At 41.8% G+C, this 25,283-nt stretch overlaps 1 protein-coding gene across 6 annotated transcripts in view; it reads left to right on the top strand.

The window, feature by feature from the left end:
• The window catches only part of LOC124149866 (retinoic acid receptor gamma-like), a 103,923-nt gene that overhangs the window by 62,184 nt on the left and 16,456 nt on the right, over window positions 1-25,283 (top strand). For 3 of the 6 annotated variants that reach the window (XM_046521695.2, XM_046521691.2, XM_048381635.1), the window contains 9 exons: window positions 4,044-4,154; window positions 10,434-10,471; window positions 12,062-12,183; window positions 13,140-13,265; window positions 13,954-14,004; window positions 15,513-15,673; window positions 16,371-16,512; window positions 23,919-24,076; window positions 24,939-25,115. In XM_046521695.2, coding sequence (XP_046377651.1) covers window positions 12,105-12,183; window positions 13,140-13,265; window positions 13,954-14,004; window positions 15,513-15,673; window positions 16,371-16,512; window positions 23,919-24,076; window positions 24,939-25,115 — 894 coding nt within the window. In that variant the 5' untranslated portion in view covers window positions 4,044-4,154; window positions 10,434-10,471; window positions 12,062-12,104. The remainder of the gene's footprint in view (window positions 1-4,043; window positions 4,155-10,433; window positions 10,472-12,061; window positions 12,184-13,139; window positions 13,266-13,953; window positions 14,005-15,512; window positions 15,674-16,370; window positions 16,513-23,918; window positions 24,077-24,938; window positions 25,116-25,283) is intronic. The other 3 variants (XM_046521693.2, XM_046521692.2, XM_046521694.2) reach the window with 3 other exon arrangements.

The raw sequence follows: 25,283 nt of genomic DNA, 5'->3' as shown, positions 1-25,283 counted from the left end.
GACCTCCACTTCAATATGGCTGCAAACTGTTATAAAAGCTGTGTTAGTCTTAATATGTAGAGCTGTAGACAAGATGACTCAAAGTCAAAACAAATGTTATATGAAAAATGTTTTTGTTATATTCAGTATTTCATTTAATGTAATATTTTGTAGGTACATGTGTGGTACTGAGGAAGGTCTGACTATCCTGACATGTTCATTACAAATTACACCAAATCAGTCAAATGTCCAGATCTCCAGATAAGCTTTTGGTGCTGTGGGTATTTTACCCATGCATTTTAAAATCATTGGGTATCAGTAATTCTATCTGGGTATTCAAATTTCTGTTACCCACTAGTTTTTACACATGTGGGTATTTAGTTAAATATTTAAAAACACTATTCATCTAGTCCCTGCAAACTGGTGTCGTGTGGGTTCGAGAGCTTTATAGGACTCAAAAATACCACGATACTTCCACAAGAAAGTGTGATGGCAAATGATCATGATGTAACTGTCATCGTGGAGTTTGGCAAGGTTGACGAAATGCCCGTTTATAATTTCACAATAAGTTGCTGATTTTCTAATCGAATACGCAGGGTTACTTCACAATATTTTGATGATAAACACAAGTTTAACTTTCGTAGCGTATCTGTAATGTTCATTGCGTATTTGATACGCTTGGATTTTATTTTACTGCATATTTCTGCATTTCTGATACGTATTTTACGCAGATACGCAGCTTATCTGGAGCTCTGAATGTCAGATGTTTTTCTGTTGTGACGACGTTTGTGAACCAAATCCATGTGGGCGCTATTATAATTTTTAGATGATGAGGGATCAAGATGCTGTGAAAGTTTCATCCTCATGGTCCTTTGATCCCCAAACTCTGTAACATGTTGCAGCAAATGAGTGAAATGTCCACAGACATCTACTACACCCACAAAAACAGAAAACAGGCTTGCTGTAGATACTCTGGACACACAATTTACTCTCTCTATCATTATGAAACCATCTGTATTCAGAAATACAGTATTCCGACTCTTAAATTAGACTTGTTTATTGACACTGTCTGGAGGTTGCCCATATACCCAGCAACAGGTTCAACAGCTGTAGTCAGGGCAGTGTAGTCTTTCCATTTGGTGCAGACTACAAAGTCCTAGGTAACAATAAGATACATGGCCTCTTGATTCTTCTCTGTATCAGAGGTGTCTTATCCCACACACTGTGCACATTGTGGAGAAGGTGTTACAAGTTTGATGCAAGGCAATTGGTAACGTGGTCAATGTGCATAACCTAAATATACCTAGTCTCACAATGAGCAAGACAGGCCATCTCTGTTTTAACGCACATGTAAACTATGTGTGGAGCCATGTACATATAACGCTGATTTTCACTGCTTTCCGTTCAGAAATGTTAATTATTTTGATCATTTTATAATATTTTCAAAATAATTGTAAGTATTTTATGTTCATAATGCAATAAATTGCAAGTGATTCCATGGTATTTGATTGACTTACCAAGCAATTATTTTTTCCATTTATTTTTCCATAAACCTAAACATATTTTAGCCATTCTCTCTAACAGATTACTGTTTCTTGATTGGCTGATTACAGATTGGGTTGTGTTTCATTATTGTGAAGATCAATGTCACTGATTTTGTATCATCTAGATTATTTGTAATTGTTTGTGATTAAATAAGCAGTCTATGAAGTTGTAATTGTTGACATATTTATGTGTAAGCATTGACTTCAGTAGAGGTTTAAGGCAATGTGCATACGTGTATGTAGCTCCATAAATGATAAAAATATTAATATCAACTCTGAAACAAAATGTATGGCATTTACATCAATTCAGTTTTTTTGGTTTTTTTCCCCATATGATAAATTTGTATGCTAGGTTAGTACTGTGCTTGAGTACCAACTGTGAGTGGTGAGTCCAGGTGACACAAACATCTGGTGATGAACGGCTGTCCTGCTACAGCATCTGGCACAACCTTCATTGATCAAACCAACACAAGTGGATGTCTTGCTGAAACCATATCACAGTGGCTTCCTGCAGCTTAGTATAAGATCTTATAACATAACCCAATTTATGTAACACTACAAAAGGCAACAAAAACTGTTGGTTTTTTAGACATTCATTAATAAAATGCAATGTATCATCTCTGACTAGCGCATATGTCAAATATAGACCAGTTCTTCTCTACTAGAAGTGAATTTATTACTTATAAGAAATATAGTAAATATCCTACATTAATAATTCATTCTCTTTTTTGCATCAGGATGCTTGCCCATTGGTCCCAAGTAATATGTGCTGGTTGTTCAAGGCTTTTTAGCTCAGTGTCTTGATTGTTGATAGCATGTCTTCCTCAGCCGTATGGATTGTAACTCAATATCAAGCAATAGTTTGTCTGTTCCAGGCTGAATGATGTACAGGTCACCCGATGATGATAAGCTGAGATAGTGCTGACTGTGGCATCAAACAACATTCATTCTCTTCCTTATATTTTTGCCAGCTTAATCTAGTCAGATGGAATAAAAATTGATTCAGTTACTCAAAATGTTCAGATATACTTATGTGACCTACCAAAGATTATTTGAAAACAACCCATAAATGATATTTGTGAAACGTGTGAAGTCTTGTTGGTCCTGTTCTGCTACATGTGTGTCAGCAGTGAGCAAGCTGGCCCCTGTGATGAAGTCAGGCCAGGGTTGTTCAGTACATGGCAACTCTCTTGTCCTGATGGACATCAACTGAAGCATGAAACCTGAGACCCTATTTACAAAACAATTTTAGCACTACAACTGGCTTAACTCCCATACATTCACACAAACTTACAGAAGTTGTAGCCTCGCTATTCTTGAGCGATTGTAGCACTACAAGTGATCTGCGCTAAACTGTGTGAGTTGCCCCTATTGAAGCAATAAGATTGCTTGGTGAATTGAGAGTAAGTTCTTTATTCTTACTTTTCTCATATTAGGGGCTGGGAATCATATTCACAAAACCATTTTAGTGCTATGACTGGCATATCTCGTAGGTTTAACAAGGAATTACAACAGTCCTAGCACTGCCTTTTCTTTGTGAATATGACGAAGATCAGATGAATAAAATTGCTTGGCACATAGTATGTGATAATGGTGTGATCCATTGCTGCACTTGCCTGACCCTTCTATCAGTGGCTATCTTTTCGACATATTATTTCTAGGAAGAACAATGGAGACACTGAATAATATCAATGTGTTGAATGCCTTTAGAAATTGGTATGTATTCAGAATTTAGGCTCTGTATTAATGTTCAGAGTAGTCTCCCTTGGGTATTTGTTTATCATCTCAAGCAGGATAGTTTGGCAATTCTAATTATTTTGCATGGCTTCTATCATTATTCTTATGCAGTATGAATCTGTAAACATTGTAGATAAATGAATAAAATTGTCGTAAAGTTGGCATGAACCTCTGAGTCAATAAATTTCCATGATAAGTGTATTTAGAGTTACATGCTCGTGCTGTTTAAATCCACTAAAAGACCAAGCTAGAAACTGGGGGCTGAATATCATGCCCATATTGATTGGATTGATCATGTAACAGCCACTGGTTTTACTGCTCCAAACTGGTCTATTTCCCCAGACTGCTGAAATAATGATGACATACAACTGGCCGTGACTTGCACAGCCATACATTGACTTCTCTGACACTATCTAGTAACAATACTACTGTGTACACATACGCTGATGGATCCACAGGAGAGGTGTTGGCGGAGTGCACAACCCTTTTCCGTTCACCTTAAGTGTCAACGACATGTGGCGCTTCCTCTGTCATGTGTTTTTGTTTATTAGGTAGTTTGCACTCTTTGTCCAACTCCTGGATCCACACCTCCGTCTATAATCATTACATAGCGGAGTTACTTATGTTTTACTTTAGTTGTAATCCTCAAATAATGATACATTATTTATGTTCACTGTATTTTTTTATCTCCCACATTGCTGTCTGTCAGTCATACAGTATTGTTCTTTCAGTTTACCAGGGCTATATGTAATATGAATTCATTCGAGGTCTTTCTTTTTTCAGATTGAAGTGTTGGATCAACTAGTTACTGTGGCCCGAGAAGCTGACATGATTACAAACGTTGGGCCCACACGTTATGGACATATTAGCTGCTGAACATCAGTATTTGTGTTGGTGAGTAAATCAATGGACAGGCTTATCTTCATCAGCGTTTGTGTATTGTATCAGATCATCAATATTTCCCTCTGCTGGCTGCAGGTGTGTTGGGGAAGCTTAGTGTGGTCACTTGTCCAACAGAGTTGTTCCAGTTTTGAATCGACAAGTGTAAATTAAAACGTTTATCGCTCCTTCACTCTGTTGACTCTGGTAGATTAAATCCTAGTTAACTCAGTCCTAGATACTAGCAAAACAACTTCCTTGTCATGAGTGAAAAATGGAGTTGCACTGTTTTGTTGCTATTTTGCTGAGTACTTCTGACACTGTGCACTTCACACTCACTCTAGCTATGGCCTGGCTGCACTTATGTCACATTTTACCAATGGTGATTGGTTAGATTGCTTCAGATGCCAAGTGCGCAGCTATCCATGTTTGATTGATCAGGATTTCTTAAGGTTGATCTTGTTTTGACTATGAAAGTAATATGAGAAGTTTTTTTATGTTGTTACAGATCATAATATACCATAACATAACATATACATATCATAACATAAGATTAAGAGAGAGTAAGTTGTATTTGCACATCAGATTAATGTGAAAGGAAAGCCTGTAAGGATGCAGGCTTTTTACCAGTTTGGTGATTCCCACATGCAAGGGTATGGTGCCGACAAAGCAGTGATCAGAATCGGGGCAAATCAAACCCATTAACATAGGATCATGGCATGCGTAAGGGACGCAACTCTGAACACATATTTGAAGCACTGTAGAAGACTGGGCCACCCAAATTCCTGGAAATTGATGCATCATTAGTTAATTGTCTTTTCATTCAGTCATTATCTCACAAGATATTTTATGTGATCATGTTGCTCCTTGCTGCGAACACCTTTGTTAAAATCCAGGTGGACTCTTTGATCCCCATTTGCCATAATGTTTTTGTTGTGAGTGTATTTTAGTTTTGGTTGTATTGGCTCATGTCCCGAAGGAGAAACAGTACACTTGGCTAACAAGCAGCTCTCCGAGCCACTGTGGACAGTCCACAATATGGACAAGAGTGTAGAAATCAGTCAAGCCCAACATGCTAGTGTATGTACATTGTAAACCAGAACTGCCACGAGGCTCTCTGTATCAAGTTGCAGAAAATTGGCGGATTTTATTTCACATGCTGGCCTTCATATTGTCCAGTAGGTACAAAGTTGGCTCAGAATAAACAATCAGGCTGGACATGTGGTGTAGTTTGCTGACATCTTGCTACATGATATATGGAAGGAAGAATAAAAGAGGATAGAGACAGATTTAGAGTGGGGAGAGGTTTATGAGATTTTGATGCATACTCCGGCATTTTGGAGGATATATAAACTGGAGACAGGCTGGTCAATGATAAGTGACCATCACCCACCTACACCAAAGCCAGACTGACCCACTTTTTATTATTGCTCAGTGTTTTGATTAATTTTGGATAAGAACCAAAGTGGCCCTTGTAACCCTAAAGTTGAAAAATATAGATTTAGTGTTGTTTTTTTAATAAATACTGCTGCAAAATGCCTCAGGGAATTCATAACCCAAGACCTGTCAATTTTACAAAATATCTGTCAACGCCCAGTTGAAGGTACGGTACACATGCTTTGCAAATCCAGCAGTTGACTGAAATCTCTATGTGTTTACGAACCGCATGACCTTTTCATTACCCAATTTTGATTGGATTATGCTTAGTTAGTCCAACCAAAATGTAACTCTGGAATTCCAGCCTAGTTCATCAAGGGTAGGAACTGGGCTTTTATAGTCAGTTAACTCCCCTGCCTCAGGAAGATGATAATATATAGTCTTGAGGTTTGTTTGTTTGTTTGTTGTTTAACGCTGAACTCAGGAATATTCCAGCTGTATGACGGCAGTCTATAAATAATCGAGTCTGGACCAGACAATCCAGTGAGTGTCTTACATGAGCTTCGATCACTGCGTTCGGGAGATGATGACACTACCTTATCCTGTTTGTCGTCTCTTCTGACAAGCATGGTTTTCCGAAGACCTGGATCTTCCCGGATAGGCTTGAGGCAGCTGGAATACATATTGTTGACTTCTGCGGAAAAAAAAGACTATCGCACTTGATGATGATGTGCCAAGCCACTGTGACATGCCTGTGGTATACTGACTATCTAGTACCCCATTTACTTACTTGACAACAGATTTGTTTTTGGATAACTGTTTGAGTGCCTTTATGAGCCATATTAAGTTGCCTGGTTCACAGGGACAAGTTATCCACTAGGAGGACACAATATTGATTATTTATGAAATCATGTGACAGTGTTGAATTTACAGCTTGTGCCAAGGTAAACAAATGTCCATCTGTGTAAACGAGTCCGAAGTGGTAATTAATGTCTAACAGGAAGAATCCACCTACCCTGCAGGCCAGCTGTTGACAAGGGCGGACATCACCTGTGCACGCTCTTCCCTCATCAGTGTGCCAAATAGCTGCGTGTCTGTTATCTCAAGGCTGATTACTAGCAATCATTCAAGTCTCCTATGTCCTCGCGTGTAATATATTTCTATAATATCACCCAAAAGATAGACAGATTGCGTGTAATAATTTCCCCATAGTTGCCTTGTAGTGTCATCATTCTCAAGGCTGATTGGTCAGTTGAAACGTTATGACATACGACATAAAAGAGCATTACGATATGAAGTCATCCATGGTTCTCGTCACACATTGATAACATTGTGTTGTCTGACCACCAGGCTGACCACCAGGCTAACTTCAGTGATGTTTGTCTGCAGGGTTGGCAGTTCATGTTTTTCTTCAGTAATTTTTTTGGAATGACAATGAATGGCCAACTTGAAACGTATAGATTATCTGTTGCTCATGAATACATGATGTAAGACCCTCGCCAAGCTCTTGGGTTAGATCACTGGCTATTCTTGAAACATTTGACATCACTTGTGAGGTAGTAAAGTTTTCTGAATAAAATGTACAGTTGCAAGTTAGTTGTGATGTCTAAAGCAACCAATCAACAAATGATCAGTTCAGTTTACGTTATTGTTTTTCGCTATTGCCAGCTATTCTAGCCTGATATACCTTCATTAATCCTTCCAGTTTTCCATAACAATTCGTACAAGCAATTCTCCAGGGGGATTCTGAGTCAGAAGAGGTTCCCCAGCAATCCATGCTTGTCTTGGCTAATTATGATTATGGTTGTTACAGTGTGTGATCTGGCTGATTGTGTGTCATTGTGCCATGTCAGCACTCATGCAGTCAACCACTGGTTTGTCTGGTCCACACCCTTATGTCCAGGCTGTCATGATATAACTGAATATTGTTGACTATGGCAACTTCCGCTATTCACAGGAGTGAATGAATGAGTTTAGCAATTTTCCAGCAGTATCATGGTGGGTGACACCAGAAATGGGATCCACTAACTGTGTCAATGTTTGGAATGAAACCTGGGCCTCTGTTTGATGAGCGAATGTTTTTATCACTAGACTACCCCATGTAATCATCCCCTTTCTCTGGTAAGTGATGGTAACCTCAACATCACTTTCAGTTAATGAAGTGATGTCATCATACAATGGCATGAAAGATTGTTGGAGGAGTTTGGAGTAATCTCAGTTGTTCATTCAGATACTAATGGAAAGTATTATATATGAACAAATGAGAGAATATGTTCAATCCGTCATACTGTTTTCATTCAGTAAACGATGAGCTTGCTATGTGGTCTGACAGTGTGAAAGAATGTGCAATATGAACAACAGATGCACTTTACGTAACTCACATTTGTTACAGCATAAAAGTTGAATAGATTCAAGCACAGCGATTATTGAAACCAAATTGTATCCATCCCAATTTAAAAAAAGGTTAAAAAACACAGTATAGGGTAATTGATTAACAGTTTATGACAAAAATCTTATTGTCATGTCAAGATTGCAGCTGTGTGAGATATGAAAAATGGATATTGTTTTAAAGCTAAAAGTATATACGACATGTTGACAGAAGCTTGTTAGTGATCATGGATCCACAGCTGCATGGTCAGCTGGTGAAATCAGCAAGCTCCAGATGTCAATTAATGTGGGCTCAATGTTGTTGTTTGTTGTTTAAAGCTGCACTCAGCAATATTCCCGCTACATGACCATAGAGACACACAGTAGATTGTGAAAACATCACAGCCAGGAAGGACATCCTGTGCCATATGTAGTCAATAGGTGGGTATACAGTGCCTAAAACAATTATGTTTCTCAGATTTCATCAATTCAAAACATTGGGTCAGTTGATTTCGAATTATTTGAAAATGAAATGAGAATGATTTGGGAAATCAAAACATTAAAATGGTCTTGTATTTGGTTTATTCATTAAATTTGTTTTGAAAAAAATAAGCTTGAATCAACAATTTTGAAAACTGCAGGCCTGGATTTAAAGGTTTGAATGTTCAAATGTTTAGTTTACAGGTAGTGTTTGTTTATTGTGGTAATCATTTTTTAAATTACCCTTACCCTCGAACAAAAATTTGTCACAAGATCTGCCCTTTCAAATGATTTTGATACATTACTATTTTATGGAAGGAAACTGAACACTAAAGCAACAATCATTTTAGCATTGTGTTTCATGTTAACTCTGTCAGCCTATTGCAAACAAATGTGTCTAGCAATTTGGACTTCCTCCGATCAATAGAAACATGCCCTGTAATTATCATGTAAAGGGAAAAGCAGATCCAAGATTTGAGGACAGACCATTACAAAACTAGATCCCACTGCTGACAGTAAAAATACCCCCTGCTTTTCATGGCAGGATAGGAAATATTCAGTTACAAGCTCTGGTCATTTCAGCTTGACATGACCTACTTCTAGGGTCAATGAGGCAGAAAGGTTACATTGACCTTTATGATCCCAGGTTGTGCTCAAAGGGAGACAATTCAAGCCTCCACTGAGTACCAAGATGGTCGTCCTAAATATTGCTATCACTGTGGACATCACCCAGTATTTGACTTTGTGGTTGAATGTACGCTTTGGATGTGTCTGATGATGATTTCAAAATCTCAGTAAGATGCTGTTTCTTTGAGCTTGTATAGCATTAATTTTTATTTTTATTATTTTGATAAAATATTGAATTTGCATTTAAAAAAAAGTTGGCATGAATTTGATGTAAATGTGATCTATGTTAAAATGAAATTGAATCAACAAGCAGAATCATTTGAGAATATTTAACTAGAATGTAGTAAGTACTATTAGAATAGAACTATCAGAAGTCACATTTCCTGACATTGAACACAGAGAATTATGTGGGACAGTGTTCGTTTGTGATATCCATTTTACTGAAATTAATCTTTATTTGGAAATCTTAATATGTGCATATTGAGTAATTAAAATTACTAACTGTGACCAATTAAGACTTGTTCACTTTACTAAGGAAAACAAACTTAAATATCTTTCTTCAGAACACACCTTTAAGTCCCACAAGAAGGATTAGTCACTCTTTGATCTTGTACAGGGAAGAGATATTAATTGTTCCATAGTTTATCATATTTCAGTCAACTGATAAAGTGGCATCAAGTGTTGAAATATTTGTGTAATTTGCCTTTATGGCATCATTTTAATGATTTTCTTTAACACAGCTATTAAGATAATAGTATATCAGTCTTTGCCAAAGCAATTTGAGACTTCTAGTCAGAACCAGGCTCTTTGCATTAGTTTCAGTAGAATTTAGTGTTGTTATGTGGAGTATTATTAGCTGAGCCTAATTGACCGAGCAGAATGTTACTGTGGCTTTGGACTTGTGGCTTGGAATAGTGTTTTACATGTTAACAGTTGACAAATACCTGGGTTCCCTTGGGTCCTCTGTAGTACTAGAGTATAGAACACCCTCATCTGCAACTTTTACCATTAGGGTCATGACAAGGATATATCCTGCTTGATTACATATTCTGTTAAAGAGAGTGAGTGAGTGAGTGAGTTTGGTTTTACGCCGCATTTAGCAATATTCCAGCAATATCACGGCGGGGGACACCAGAAATTGGCTTCACAATTGTACCCATGTCAGGACATGAACGCGGGTCTTCGGCGTGACGAGCGAACGCTTTAACCACTACGCTCCCCGACCGCCCCTTCTGTTTAAGATCATTGCCTCATGATCTTGGCAGAGGTAATGCTATTCATGTCCAAACAAAGACCTCTGCTTGTGTCACACTATGATTTTGCTTTCTATATATCAGGGCTTCTTTTTTTCCAGGTAAGCCATTTCTTATCATAAGCATCCTACATTTATGTAACCACATTGTTTATGTATTATGTATTATATTTCAATTCTATTCTTTTCAGGTTCAGAAGATTCAAGAAACAATGAAATCATCTGAATGGTGAGAATACAAAGTCTATATTTTTTCTTTCTCAGTTAGGAAACAAGTTATCACTACAGTATAATGCCATCACACTACAGTGGTGCAAGAATGGCAGATTGGTGACAAATTCATATTATGTTCCTGTGTTTTGTCCATAAAACCCTGTAGCTCATGCTATGTGATTGAAGTGTAGTATAAATAATTCCAATGCTCTTTCATGTTCCAATATTGATATTACATAACATGTTCAGAAATAGGCATGAAATATTTTGAATAAAACAACTTAATGCAGTGAAAGACCAAACAATAGCTAAGTGTACTACAGAGATGTGACCAAACAATAGCTATATGTACTGTAGTGACAGACCAAACAATAGCTACACATACCACAGTATTGTTTTGTTTGTTGTTTAACGCCGGACTCAGCAATATTACAGCTATATGACGGCCGTCTGTAAATGATTAAATCTGGACCAGACAATCCAGTGATTGACATCATGATCATTGATCCAAGCAATTAGGATATGATGACATGCATCAACCAAGTCAGCAAGCCTGACCACCCAATCCTGTTAGTCATCTCTTACCACAAGCATAGTTGCTTTTTACAGCAAGCATGGGTTGCTGACGACCTATTCTACCCTGGATCTTCACGGGTTACTTAATGACAAACCAAACAATAGCTACACATAATACAGTGACAGACCAAACAATAGCTACACATACTACAGTGACAGACCAAACAATAGCTGAACATACTACAGTGACACCAAACAACAGCTACACATACTACAGTGAGAGACCAAACAACAGCTAAACATACTACAGTGACAGACCAAACAATAGCTACACATACTACAGTGACAGACCAAACAATAGCTACACATACTACAGTGACAGACCAAACAATAGCTACACATACTACAGTAAGATACCAAACAATAGCTTTTGGAAGCTTAATCATAATTAATAATGTTAATGATGAATGAACCTGATGAATGTTTTTACTGTTACCTTACTGATATTGTTTTATTATTTAATACCAATGCAAAATAAACCTCTTGGTCAGTGCAAAGAGAAGTAACAATGCCCATGTTACAGCTACCATCTAAATACAGTCAAACTTGCTAAAACATTATTTCTTCTATGTCATCATCATTCAATTGCCATATTTAAAACAAAGAAAGATGAAGAACCTAAATAAATCCATCCTATTTAATATAAAGAGGATCTGTTAATTGTTTTGTTTTGATAACCAAGATGGATGTCATGCCTTGATCGTGTCAGTATGTATTTTATAATGTATACCTTACTGATATTGTTTTATTATTTAATACCAATGCAAAATAAACCTCTTGGTCAGTGCAAAGAGAAGTAACAATGCCCATGTTACAGCTACCATCTAAATACAGTCAAACTTGCTAAAACATTATTTCTTCTATGTCATCATCATTCAATTGCCATATTTAAAACAAAGAAAGATGAAGAACCTAAATAAATCCATCCTATTTAATATAAAGAGGATCTGTTAATTGTTTTGTTTTGATAACCAAGATGGATGTCATGCCTTGATCGTGTCAGTATGTATCTTATAATGTATTTTTGCAGGCACGGTCTGTTGTAGACCGTCTTCAATGTGAAGGAAAGAACCATGAACCATAACATGGGGACCCACCCAATCGTCAGTGATACATCGCAGGGGTCCTCAAACCATGCTATACAGTCCACAGGTATACATCCCAGGGATCTGAGAATGCAATTTGAATGCACACTATTGTGATTTGGAAACAATTGTCTTGTGCCATTAGCATGCTTAGAGCATGGATATGGTACAATAATGAACATGCATTCTTCTTTTCATTCTTTTGTTCTGTATTTCCTTCTTTCCTTCTTGAAGTGGAACTGAGGTTGAGGAGTCCTGTACTTTGATAACCTCTCGCATGTATTCAGATCTATTGGGACATTTTAAACAGAATATTTGGGCATTTAAGCTTGAAAGTTGATTATCTTTGGTTTCAATATTGGGTCATATTCTGTTTGGTTACATTTAGTTGAAACCAGTTTTGGGTTACTTTTGTGTCAGTGTCCTTTTGGGCTGGGTCAGAGGTTCCTGAAACATCTCTGACATTTATTGAGTACTTGTCCTGACAGATTTTCAATTAGGGTTTTGGGCTTTTGTGATAGTTCATTATTTCACCATTTTTGTGAACCAGTCGCAATTATATTGTAATCAACAGTACCCATGAAACTGACCGGGTTATGGCCCCACACCCTATGCATGTTGCAAGAGCTAACTGAAATTGGGATCAGATGTGCAGACTCGGTGACTCATTTCCTGGGATGGTTGTTGTTCATGCTCTCAGTTACTGGATTGTCTGGGCTGTTGAAACGTCCCTTCCACCCTCTCTCATCCCTCCCTTTCTCTCTCCCTCACACTCACTCATTCTCTCCAACACTCATTCTCTCTGTCACTCGCTCACTTGTCAATCATGTTATGATGGGACTAAAAGTGACTAATCACTAATCTTCCGTCATTGTTTGGCCAAGACTCCTGGAATTATTTACAGGCCATTGTTATATTGCTGTAACATTGGTAACACTGGTGTTATACTTGGGGTGACCCTGCCTCACTTTAGCAACAAGTAAGGTTACAGTAGTTAGTGTTGAGACGCTTCTGATTTTCCAGTGAGCACCATGCCCAACCAAGCTGCCTACCTCGCCGCCGCCTTCAACAATGCCGCTGACTCATACAATGGCCAGTTTGCTGTCTTCGATTCTAAACCGTCCTACGTACCTCATATATCCAAAGAGAGTAAGAACATCACCATTTATTCCTCCCTCCCTACCTGTGGACATGTCAACCATCATCCCATTCAGTAATCCCTCAGTGTCAGCTGAAGTCTGTTGTCTTGCCTGATAATCACACAATATCCTCTTTGATTAAAAAATTCATGCATTGTTGATGTTTTCCCTGGAACATGTAATATTCAATGGACATAATACAAGTAAAGTCATCCGGGCAAAAATTCATGTTCTTCTGTTATGATTTTTTAATGAATATTAATATCTTTTGGTAAATGTGGAGCAAATACTGTTCCATAAGTATATTGAGTGACTATCAAGGTTGTTGGGTGATCATGTGAGCGTGTTGGTTGCTGCTGGTCTTAGATGAAGTATTGGTTTTGTGGGTCTTTCTGTTGTAAATGTTACTCAGGTTTCTCAACCAACAGGTGCTTGTCATCACACTGCAGCTTAATGGCAACTGTTATTGATTGTTCAAGCCGTAAATTGGGAACAACTTTATGATTGTTCATTTGTCACACAGCCATCTTGTCCCAGACAGTACAAAATGAAATTTCATTCAGTGGGCACGCATATCACCAAGACCAGTTTCAAGACACATATCAGATATTAATTTTTGGGCAATGCCAAGGTGTCGGTTAACCAACTAGGACATGACATGTTTCACTGTTAATTCTCTTGTGTCTTTATGGTAACAGCCCACTTCAAAACTGACCGGAAAAACGCTGTCTGGGATATTGCTGGCTATGGTAAGATGTTTACACTGCAGTGCTATATGACTGCAGTCAGCTGAATGTTGTGGGGTGTCATGTTGTCCAGATCATTTCACTATTTTCCTCATGCATGCGTCCTGCAAGACTTGACTTATTCGGCTGTACTTTTGAGAACTTTATATTCATGTCAGTAGTGGTATTATGTTATCAATGATTTGCTAAACTTCGCATATTTTTGATGGATTACCATATTTCCTCTTATAGATTCCTACCATGTACTGTAATGTGACACCCAGCCTCTCTCCTTCCATTTGGAGCCAGTGTCAGAGAGATAGAGGCCTTGGATACGTTTCACAGAGCAGTCTTAGTGCTAAGACAGTCATAACTCCAATTCTTTCACATACTTTCATGATGTCACTTTGTGAAATGTGTCTCTAAGGTTTATTTGAGGTCCAGTGTCTATTAGAGGAAATATGGTGCTTGTGATTGTGTAATTTTAGTAATGTATTATGCGTGACATCATTTGTTGTTGACATTGTGACACATTGTTTTCACATTCCCATTGGCTTGTTGACATCATGTTTACATTTTGAGAGCATTAATTATAGAAAAAAATAATATTGGGTCACTGATAAAAGCAGCATTGTATTTATTATGAGAGAATATTTTATGACTCCATCTGTTCCTGTATTGGGAACCAGAGCAAATAAGTTTTACATTTGTCCGAATAGTATCCAGAATGTTGGGACCAGGTAGGTGGCTGCTCAGTGAGTTAACTCACAACTGCCATGCACATGTTGGTTATCAGTGTCCCTGGAGCAGATAGTCGTAAGCAGATTGGTGTTGAGACACTGTTTTGACTGGCCAGTGACTGTATACCTGGTAGTTTGCTGTGATGTAATTGTAACTGGTGCTCACTATGACATAACATCATTGTCACAACCAGATTCAAATTCAAAATGCCTTGTGTGTTGTGGACCTAATAACTGTGAAGGATTTGAGGGTTATATTTGCATATTCGATTATGTTTCCAAATTTGTCAGCACCATACCCGTGCTCGTGGGTTTCACCAAAGTGGTAAACGTCTGAGAGCTGCATCACTTCAGGTTTCCCCCCTCATCAAGCTGTCACACTCTGATATGTCTAAAATAATGTTCAAAGCAACATTATACCAAACTCACTCACAGTGACGGGATTTGAAACAGTGTGCATTTCTTTCTTCACAAGGACATCAAGCACTCACCAGTGAATGAACAATGTAGCAAATTCAGTCAGATAATTGTGCTTGCTGATATTAATCTGTGGCTGAAGAACAGTTCTCAGTGTGTCAGTGTTGCTAAGATTGTTTAGACTGTGGTCTCTGTTTCTGACCAATTTTTGTTTCGCTAGTCAGAAGTAGGAACTATCCCATTTAAGTCAATATGGTCCATAGTTCCCTGAGTTCTACGGACACCTAAACCAGTGAGACTAGTTACTGCCGTTTTGATGAAGCTGCAAACATGCCAGATTCTGATCCTTATTTTAAGAATTCTTTTCTTTTCCAGCTCAACTGTATGATGTTCACTGTGGAATGTATTCGGTGACGAGTCCCACAAACCTGTCCCCCTCTCCTCCCCCTCCTCCTCGGATCTACAAGCCTTGTGTTGTCTGTAATGACAAGTCCTCCGGCTACCATTATGGCGTCAGCTCCTGTGAAGGATGCAAGGTGAGACATTCCACTTTTGTTTTCAACTTCATAGCTTTGTTATAATATCAATTTAAAAAAAATAATATAATGATGATGACTCTTTCAGTCTTAACATAGGTTATGTTGTCATTGATTGAATTCCAAGTAACAATTATGTCTCTTGTACTGTTCTTGAGTGGAAATGTATGCAGGAAATGGAAACATTATGACCATGTGATATCCAGGACCATCTTTTAGTTTCTGCTGAAGATTGGTTCAGCCGATGATATGTTTTAGTTTTAAAAAAATTAATGAATACGGAATATTTGATTTGGATTTCCAAGCTAGCCTCCACCTCTCGCTTCTGATCAGACATTACAACTGCTGTTAAAGCCATTTGGGGCATTTCTTTGAAACATTTATATCTGTATCTCCATACTACTGGCTGTTTAGGTGAAATATTGCTCCGAGAGTGTGATGCCTGGGTAATACTGTCATGAATTGTAAAGATTATTAACTTGATAGTTTATCCAATGCAGCCCATGCAAGTCTATTATTGTTGGTGAGTCTAGATTACTGCACTTTCAAAAAGGAAGAGAGTTCTGGGCTCCTTTTTATTATATTTTATTAAGATGATTTAACAAGTGTTTTTTTTCTGTAAAATATTTTCAATTAAGAGACTAGAAGTTAGTCTATTGGTAGTTCTGCAAGTTAAAGTACTCCCATTCTTTTTCAGGGCTTCTTTCGTCGCAGTGTCCAAAAGAATATGCAATATACTTGTCACAAGGACAAGAACTGCCCGATCAACAAGGTGACCCGCAACAGATGCCAGTACTGTCGTTTGCAGAAATGTTTTGCTGCAGGAATGTCAAAAGAAGGTATATTAACTTCTGTGTGATCACTAACCTGGCACCAGATTGTGAAATCCATTAGTGAAAGGTCCCACTTGGGAAGGTACTTGGAAGTGCTGCAATGTTTTCAAGACCCGATGCCCTGGGGGATTCCACTGTGAACAAGTTAGGGTAGAAAGTGGTAGGGCTGGGACGAGTCAAAATTTAATAGCCGGGTACCCAACCCCCTATTACCCGACCCTACCCGGGTGCCCACTGTAGGTTTCAGGAGATGTCTCAAAATGTCCGATTGGGAACATTTTTAGCATAGCCCTGGCAAAACATATTTAGTTACACGTATTAAACAATCTGGTCATTCATACACTGAAGGTGAATTAAGTTATATCCTTATTCAACCATATGAAAAATCAGAAGGAATGGGTGCATTGTCAGAAAGAAATGCGAACATTAGTGACTTGTAGTGCAACCATAGAGTTATAGATAATATTTGTCATTAAACAATATATCACATGACTAACCACGGGTCCGGGTAGTGCTCGGGTCCTACTCAGTACCCACCCGACTCGGGTACCCGATTTAGCCGTCCCAGCCCTAAAAAGTGGCCCAGTGATGCACTTGCCTCAGTGAATAAACTGTAGATTGGATGGTTAAGATGACATCTAAATGGGACTGCATGGTATTACTGGTAAACTTTGATACAGACCTACAATGCAAATTACGATACAATCTAAATGGGACGGTATTTTGAGACAAAACGTAAATAAGTGTATTTTTATATTTGTTTTATCTATAATTAAATAAATTAAGATCTTCCTGGTACAGCTAATCTTAGACGAATAATAATTGTCATATGCTAGAAATATGGAGGAGGAACAAGCAATCTCACAACACGTGTGCCGGCACCACCCAATATTTCTTTCACCAACAAAGGTATTGGTCTCCCGTAATGGTGGCTCAAATTGTTGTCAATGTTTGCACATCATCACGGCCAACAATATCTCATAACTACAGGGGTACGAAATGACAGTGTTTGAATGGTTGACCATCAGAAATAACCCACAGCTACTGCATGACAGATGTTGTTGCCCTGGTTAGTGGATGAGTGTGTGTGCACATTTCATTCTCGTCTCCATAAAGAGTATTCACTCAAGCTGATCATTAGTAGAAAGCTTGCATTCACAGAACCCATTCAATTCTCTTCTTGCCTGGTACCCATTTGCAGCTTGGTGAATGTGGCACATTTGAATAAGTAAATTTTTTAACTTATCCTGCATTACTCCGTATTGCATTTACTGCTATGTTTGACAGCGAGACGAACTGTGTGAGATCCAGCTGCTGAAGAAAGTTGTCCCAACCAGCCCAGGAGGCAGCGCCCTCTCACAGTCGGCACGTGACCCGGAAGTCATGACGTCACACAAAAAGACATAACTGCTTTGTCACCTCCACGGACGGACGTACTTTGTATCCCTTGTGGAAATTAAAGCTTATTATTTGTTTTTTATATTTTGCGTGTTTCTACATTCATTATATGCTGCTACATTGTTACCTGTTATGGGCCGTGACCTTAGGGTCTTCCCATTCGTAAATTGTAACGTTTATCGCTCGTCTGTGGCTCACGTCACAGTAATTTACGGGCGCAATGTTGTTCCCGCCATTTTGTTTTCTTTCCTGCCATTTTGGCCATTCACCACGTGGCCACGTAATGTCGTGATCTGCGTTTTGAATTCTCTCTTTGGCTTGGGTAATACATTACATTTATGTATGTTGTTTTGGTGTGCTTAAAGCCTTGCCTTTTCGCTACCTCTAAGCGTAATTGTTTCTTCTCATAAACTTCAATATAATACGAAGTTTATGAGTTACATTATGTCTCCCGTACTCTGTGGTTTTGCCACATGGTTACGTGTTTGCTTAAGGCTTTGCCTTTTCGCTCCCTTTTAGCGTACTTGTTTATCTCATAAACTTTAATAAAATATACTGTTTTTGAGTTACTTTATGCTTCCCATACTTTGTGATTGGCCACACATTATGCTTCCCGCACTTTGTGGCTTTGCCACATAGTTATGTTTTGCTTAAATTCCAGATTTTCTGCCTCGCTGCACTTGTTGCCGCAGGAACAAATCTGGCCGGGGCCGCCCCTTTCTGCCGTGATTGTACGACGCCCTGTACTTTCACAAGGCAGTGCCGATGTTGCAGTCATTCGTCGCTGTGATCCTTCAGCTCATGCGAGTATCCAGGACACACCTCGCTCAACGTGCTCGTCGACCCCCACCTACGTTGACGGCAGCAGCGCTCAGCGGAGCTTCACGGCGGCTCCCAACGTAGAGTCTGCCTCCCATGGCACGACATACGACCGTTCACGGTCTCCTACTCCACTCGCGGCTCCAGCGCTCCCAACGTAGAGTCTGCCTCCCCTGGCACGACATACGACCGTTCACGGTCTCCAACACCGTCAACGCTGATGTCTCCGGCGCCCCCGGCGCCCCCGGCGCCTCTGATGACACGGCGCCTCCGGCGCCTCTGATGACGCGGCGCCTCCGGCGCCTCTGATGACACGGCGACTCCGGCGCTCCCTGCGCTCCCGGCGCCTCCGGCGCCTCTGATGACGCGGCGCCTCTGATGACACGGCGCTCCCGGCGCTCCCGGCGCTCCCGGCGCTCCCGGCGCTCTCGGCGCTCTCGGCGCCTCTGATGACGCGGCGCCTCCGGCGCCTCTGATGACACGGCGCTCCCGGCGCCTCCGGCGCTTCTGATGACGCGGCGCCTCCGATGTCTCGGCGCCTCTGATGACACGGTGCCTCCGATGTCTCGGCGCCTCTGATGACACGGCGCCACCGATGTCTCGGCGCCTCTGATGACACGGTGCCTCCGATGTCTCGGCGCCTCTGATGACTCGGCGCCTCTGATGTCTCGGCGCCTCTGATGACTCGGCGCCTCTGATGACACGGCGCCTCTGATGACTCGGTGCCTCCGGCGCTTCCGATGACTCGGCGCCGCTGATGTCTCGGCGCTCAACAAGCTTCATGACTTGTTCATGACAAGTTGATGACTCGGCGCTCCCGGCGCCTCCGATGACTCGGTGCCACCGGCGCCTCTGATGACTCGGCGCCGCTGATGTCTCGGCGCCTCTGATGTCTCCGCGCTCCGGCGCCTCCGCATCCTCTGATGTCTTCGGCGCTCAACAAGCTTCAGATCAACAAGCTTTATCAAGCTCAGATCAACGAGCCGACCATCCGATCTTCTACTGCGGCTTAAGGGGCACCATCGGCAATCGCCTCCCCGGCGCCACTGCCCTCTTCTCTTGCTGCCGTCTCATAACTCGTCACACGGAGAAGCATGGTGAAACAACTGTCGCCGCTCCTGTCGCTACTCTCCCGTCGGTCTTCGGGATCGTGACTATCGTACTACTTCCTGGGTGGAATCATTTCAACCAATAGACAGTTGGTCTGATTCAACTTGCCCACTGAGACGTTATCCATAATCCCGTCGTTTAAAGCGCTATGATTCCGGAGAGATGACCTGCGGGTTTCCATCGAAACAGAGCGTCATGTGAACAGCGTCTGTATCAGATTCGATGACGACATCCACTTACAAAGAGTTTACTTCGTCGACATCGCAGACATCAACACTGTTCTACCCTACCCTAGCGCCAGCGTTCCTGAGAGAGACTCTTCCTCGGCGCTCCCCGGGTTTTACACGACGCCCATGGGGTTCCGTGTTTTATCGCAAAACTCGGGTACACCACTTGATCGTCTCTCACACAGTTCATTGAGGATTGTCTGTGTGTGGAGTTTGCACCTCAGTTCCGACTCCAAGGCGGTTTTCTCGGCTACTGCGCAGAGTGATTTACATGTCACGTGTCAAGTACTCGGACTGTCAACAACTCCGACCGGATTTAGGTCAACTTACCATGGCAAGGGGGCCATGTATTTCTACAGATTGGTTTCCATGTCTACCTGTACGCTTGGTGATACCACTCAACCAGGCGCCTGTCGCAGTCCATCCATGCACGGATGTTGGAAACAATAGACCTCCTCTACCAACACGGCTGTCACGAGGAACCTTGTTTCATCAACCCTTCGCTATAAGAACGATAGCGCCTATAGGCGTTCAAGGGATGGAAAAGATCGCCTTCCTTCGTCCGGTTTGATCTTTTCGACTACGACACCTTCCTATCTTCCGCCTTGACTACCGGACACAGTGTCGATTTGATACTTAAAGTCCCTCGGCCGTCCCACTGACCCCTGTTGCATACCTGCCTCGTATCGTGTTGTCGTCCTCCATCGTCACCTCGATATAAGAACAGGAGTACTTATACGCCGCTTCAGGGATGAAAACGATCTCATTACTTCGTGCAATGGCCATATTGCCTCGACTTCCTACTACCCGGTTACGTCGATGCCCCGGCGGTCGATTGTGAAGCTAGTTTACTTCGTCTACTTGAGGTTGGCTCGCAGGCGATCACACCTTTTTCCGAATCGTACCGACGGTACGCAATCGCAGACCCCTGTTGCTGACTACCTCCCCTGCCACCTTGTCAGTGGCTAGTGGCCCACGCCAGCCCACATTGTGACCTGCTGTGATCCAGAGATCAACACCATAGGCACAGCAACAGCCTCGAGATAAATGCTTATCCAGGACGGCACTTGCTGACAGTGCATTCTCGGTCACGCCCTGTTGATCGTGTCCACTGACGACGTCACCGTAGTGTGGTGTTTGCGGACCCAGAGTTCTCGCCCCTCTCCCGGCGCTACAAACTCGACCGGCGCCCCCGAGAATCACCATCTTAGGCGTTCCAGGCGCCTCAAGCTCTCCGACGCCTCACGCTCTCCGGCGCCTCGGGCCAGACTATGTCAAACGGTCGACACCCCAACCCTAGATCTGTTTGCCTCATATCTGAATGTGGCCAGCAGTCGTCTTCCATTCCACCTGTGCCGGATACGACCGCTGTGGCAGTCAAAGCCTTCCATCGTTCCTGAGAAGGATTACGCGCGTACGCTTTTCCGACTCCGGTTCTCCCTCCCACGGTTCTTCAGAGATCCAGGCCACTCGACCCCTGCCATTGACTTTGGTCTCGCCTTATTGGTCAGCCAGAAGTTGGGTTATCGACCTCCGAAACATAGCCAGAGACAAACCCCTGGAACTTCCTGTGTGGTCCAACCACACGGTCTGTTGCCACACCCTCATACCCGCATGTTATCGTCTGCACGCCTGACACACATGCAGAAAGCCAAGGGCTATTCGGCTAGAGCGACCAAGGCTATTGCTTCAGCCCACCGTCCATCTACAGGGGGACTGTATGCTGATAAATGATGCTTGTTCCAGGCATTTTGTTCTGACAAACACCAGGATCCGATGACAGCGTCACCGCAGATTCTGGATCAGTTCCTTCTGTACTTGTGTAGCACCCGTCGGTTGAAGGGCTTACCACCCCCACATACCTGGTCGCCATCTACTCCGTTCTGGCCATCCCGGACGATCGGAGAAAGACGAAAATTCCCGACCTACGGGCCTGGCTGCGCTCGTTCAGTCTTGAAGACCTGAATACCAAGTTCGGACCGCCTGCGTTGGATCTGAATGTGGTCTTCAACGCCCTTCGAACCACTCCCCTCGTCTTCCTTCTACGACCTTAAGTAGAAGACGGGTGTTTCTACTGGTTTTGACTACTGCCGCTCGAGTCCATGTACAGCACGCCCTCGACGTCTCCCATGCCCGGTTCGAATGCGGTACCCAGGGCGCCGTTCATCATGGACCGTACTGGGACGTCAGCGTAAAGACTCAACTCCCAGGACAGCCTGATAGATCATTCCTTGTCCCCTCCCCCCTCGTCCAGTGTGGGTGCCGAGGATGAGGATGTGCGTCATTATGCCCAGTAAGGGCACTGAAGGTTATTCTACGACCTAAAGACTGCCGCAAGTCTAGGAAACACCTTTTTCTGCCGGTCTCCCCTTCGTCGCTGTCGTTGGTCAGCCGGAATACTTTTCCCTGTGGCTCCGGGCGGTCATCCTTAAAGCGTATGAGCCGCCGGATTGGACCCTCCCCCCAAAGGCTATTACCTGAAATAAAATGAGATCAGGGCGATCGTATTTACACTGGTTCTTCACGGTATACTGTTCCATCCCGTCGTTCAGGGAAGCCTGTTCGTGGCGATCGGACACCGCCTTCACCAACCACTACTTCAGTGATGTAGCCTTGAAAGTTGTCGCCAGTGTTCACAGTTTTGGTCCCTGGTTGTAGCCCAACAGGTCATCTATCTCCGACGCCACTGATTCTCCGATACCCTGAGCGGGGCCCGTCGACCTCTCTGGTGTTTATCACCCCAGACGAGACGGCTCTCTTGCGTTCCGCATTCGCTCTTAGGTCAGTTTTAGTTTTGGGTTACCCGACTCATTCTATTGCTGTCACCTATCCGGGTTTTACTTTTTGCATCAACTCTCGTTTCCTGACGACAGGAATGGTAGTAGATGTGGACACCGGCGCCGACGCCAACGCCGCTGCTTCTCTGGTACCTGAGCGGTGCCCGTCGACCTCACCGGTGTTCCTTGCCTCCAGCCTAGAGGGCTCTCCTGCGTTTCGCATTCGCTCTTGGGATTGGTCGTAGATTTTGCCGCCGACGCCGCTGATTCTTCGATTCCCCGAGCGGGGCCCGTCGAACTCTCTGGTGTTTATCACCTCAGATTAGAGGGTTCTACTGCGTTTCGCTTTCGCTCTTCGGTAAGTTATATATTTTGGCTACACGCCTCATTGTATGTCGGTTACCTATTCGGGCGTTTCGTTTTTGCATCGACTCTTGTTTCCTGAAGACAGGAATGGTCGTAGATGTTCCGGTCATCACTTGTATGCGGTGCGGATTCATCGGACCTTGACGAGGGTTTAATATGGTTCACATCTGCAGGTATGCCCACCAGCCAAGCCGTCTGATAAAGATGCAATACGGAGTAATGCAGGATAAGTTAAAAAATTTAGTAAAATCTAAATATTTTTTACATTTGTATACTTATCCTGCATTACGAAGTCTAAGTGCCCTCCCTTTCGCTACGCTACCTCCCCACGAAGTTTCAGATGTTATGTTTAAAGCAGTTATGTCTTTTTGTGTGACGTCATGACTTCCGGGTCACGTGCCGACTGTGAGAGGGCGCTGCCTCCTGGGCTGGTTGGGACAACTTTCTTCAGCAGCTGGATCTCACACAGTTCGTCTCGCTGTCAAACATAGCAGTAAATGCAATACGGAGTAATGCAGGATAAGTATACAAATGTAAAAAATATTTAGATTTTACTAATACTTAACAGATACAAGTAAGATGGGGCTGTATCTTATTTCAAGAAAAAATGCAGAAATGTAAAAAGGAAGTTATCTGAAAGGACTGTCACTCTCCCTACTTCACAGTCGTGTAAAATATCACAACTATGTATGACATTTTGTTTATCTTTCTTCAGCTGTTCGCAATGATCGGAACAAGAAGCGCAAAGTCAAACCAGAGTGCACCAGCAGTCCCAATGAGGACTTGACCGGCGATGACCAGAATCTTATACAGGATATTCTGGACGCTCACAGAGCAACATTCATATCGGACATGGAGGATAGTCCGGAATCGGTAAGCAGACTTGAATGATTCAAAACATGTGAATAATTCATATTCAATTCAATTTTTACCCTGAAAATCATATGTCTTGAAATGCAGTGGAAGTTAGATCCTTTCTCGTAACTTTCTGAACTGACTTGGCTGGCAACGTTGGAGAAGGCAGCCCTTATGCATGTTATATGTCATCTTCCCGAGGCAAGGGAATTAACTGACTGAGAAAGTTTCAATTTCCACCCTTGCCGAACTAGGCTGGAATTTCTGAGCTCAGTTGAGGCCACCTGTGGCTATTACAAGTTATGTACCTTCTAAGTCCCTTTTATGTCCCTACTGTTGACCAATCAGATTCCACCTTTCATATCACTTGCATTTGCTTCAAACAGAATAGCGGCATCCAGTCTGATCAATAGTCAAAATCTGTATTGTAATAAAACGGGTCTTACCTTGCAAAGTAAATCAAATCACGTGAGCACCTTGATTAAAAAACATGAAAAGGTTTGGAAAATGTCTGTCAATGCCCAGTTGACGGTACACATGCTCTGCAAATCTTGCAATTGACCGAAATCTGCATGGCAGTTTTACAAACTGAGAGTCAATTTCGTTACACATTGATTCGAATATGCATAGACTCGTTGGTCCAGTCAAGTTATAAATCTATAATTCCTGCCTAGTTTGACAAGGGTGAATACAAGACTTTTATAGTCAGTTAACTTCCTTGCCTCAGGAAGTTGGTATATAATTTGAGTCTGGGTCAGGCAAATGGATATGGAAGATGGATATATGTAGTTTCTAGTAGTTCTGTGCACAGTTACAAGAACAGTTGGATAGCTGTTGCAATATTTGTTATTACCATTCACATTTGGTTTTCTTCTTTCAGCCATCCTTGAAACCACGTGAAGAGGAGGACAGTGTTATATTATGGGAGAGAATTAGTGAATTATCCTCAGATGGTATTGTGAAAATTGTGGACTTTGCCAAGAAACTCCCTGGCTTCTCAACACTTTCACAGTCGGATCAAATTACATTACTAAAGGCAGCATGTTTAGAAATTATGGTGAGTCTTCCTTCACCTGCATACATCTCTGCACCTTCAGCCTGGTATTATGATACATTTTTATCTTACCTTACACGTGAATGTCGGACCCATTCTATTATTTCCAATGTAACATGTAAGGTACATTTCTTATGTTCCCACTCAAATTGCTGAACTGTTGGCATTACA

The sequence above is a fragment of the Haliotis rufescens genome, unplaced genomic scaffold (genome assembly GCF_023055435.1).
Source record: "Haliotis rufescens isolate VD_foot unplaced genomic scaffold, xgHalRufe1.0.p SCAF_4, whole genome shotgun sequence".
NCBI classification, from domain to species: domain Eukaryota; kingdom Metazoa; phylum Mollusca; class Gastropoda; order Lepetellida; family Haliotidae; genus Haliotis; species Haliotis rufescens.
This window is presented reverse-complemented; position numbering and strand designations above follow the sequence as displayed.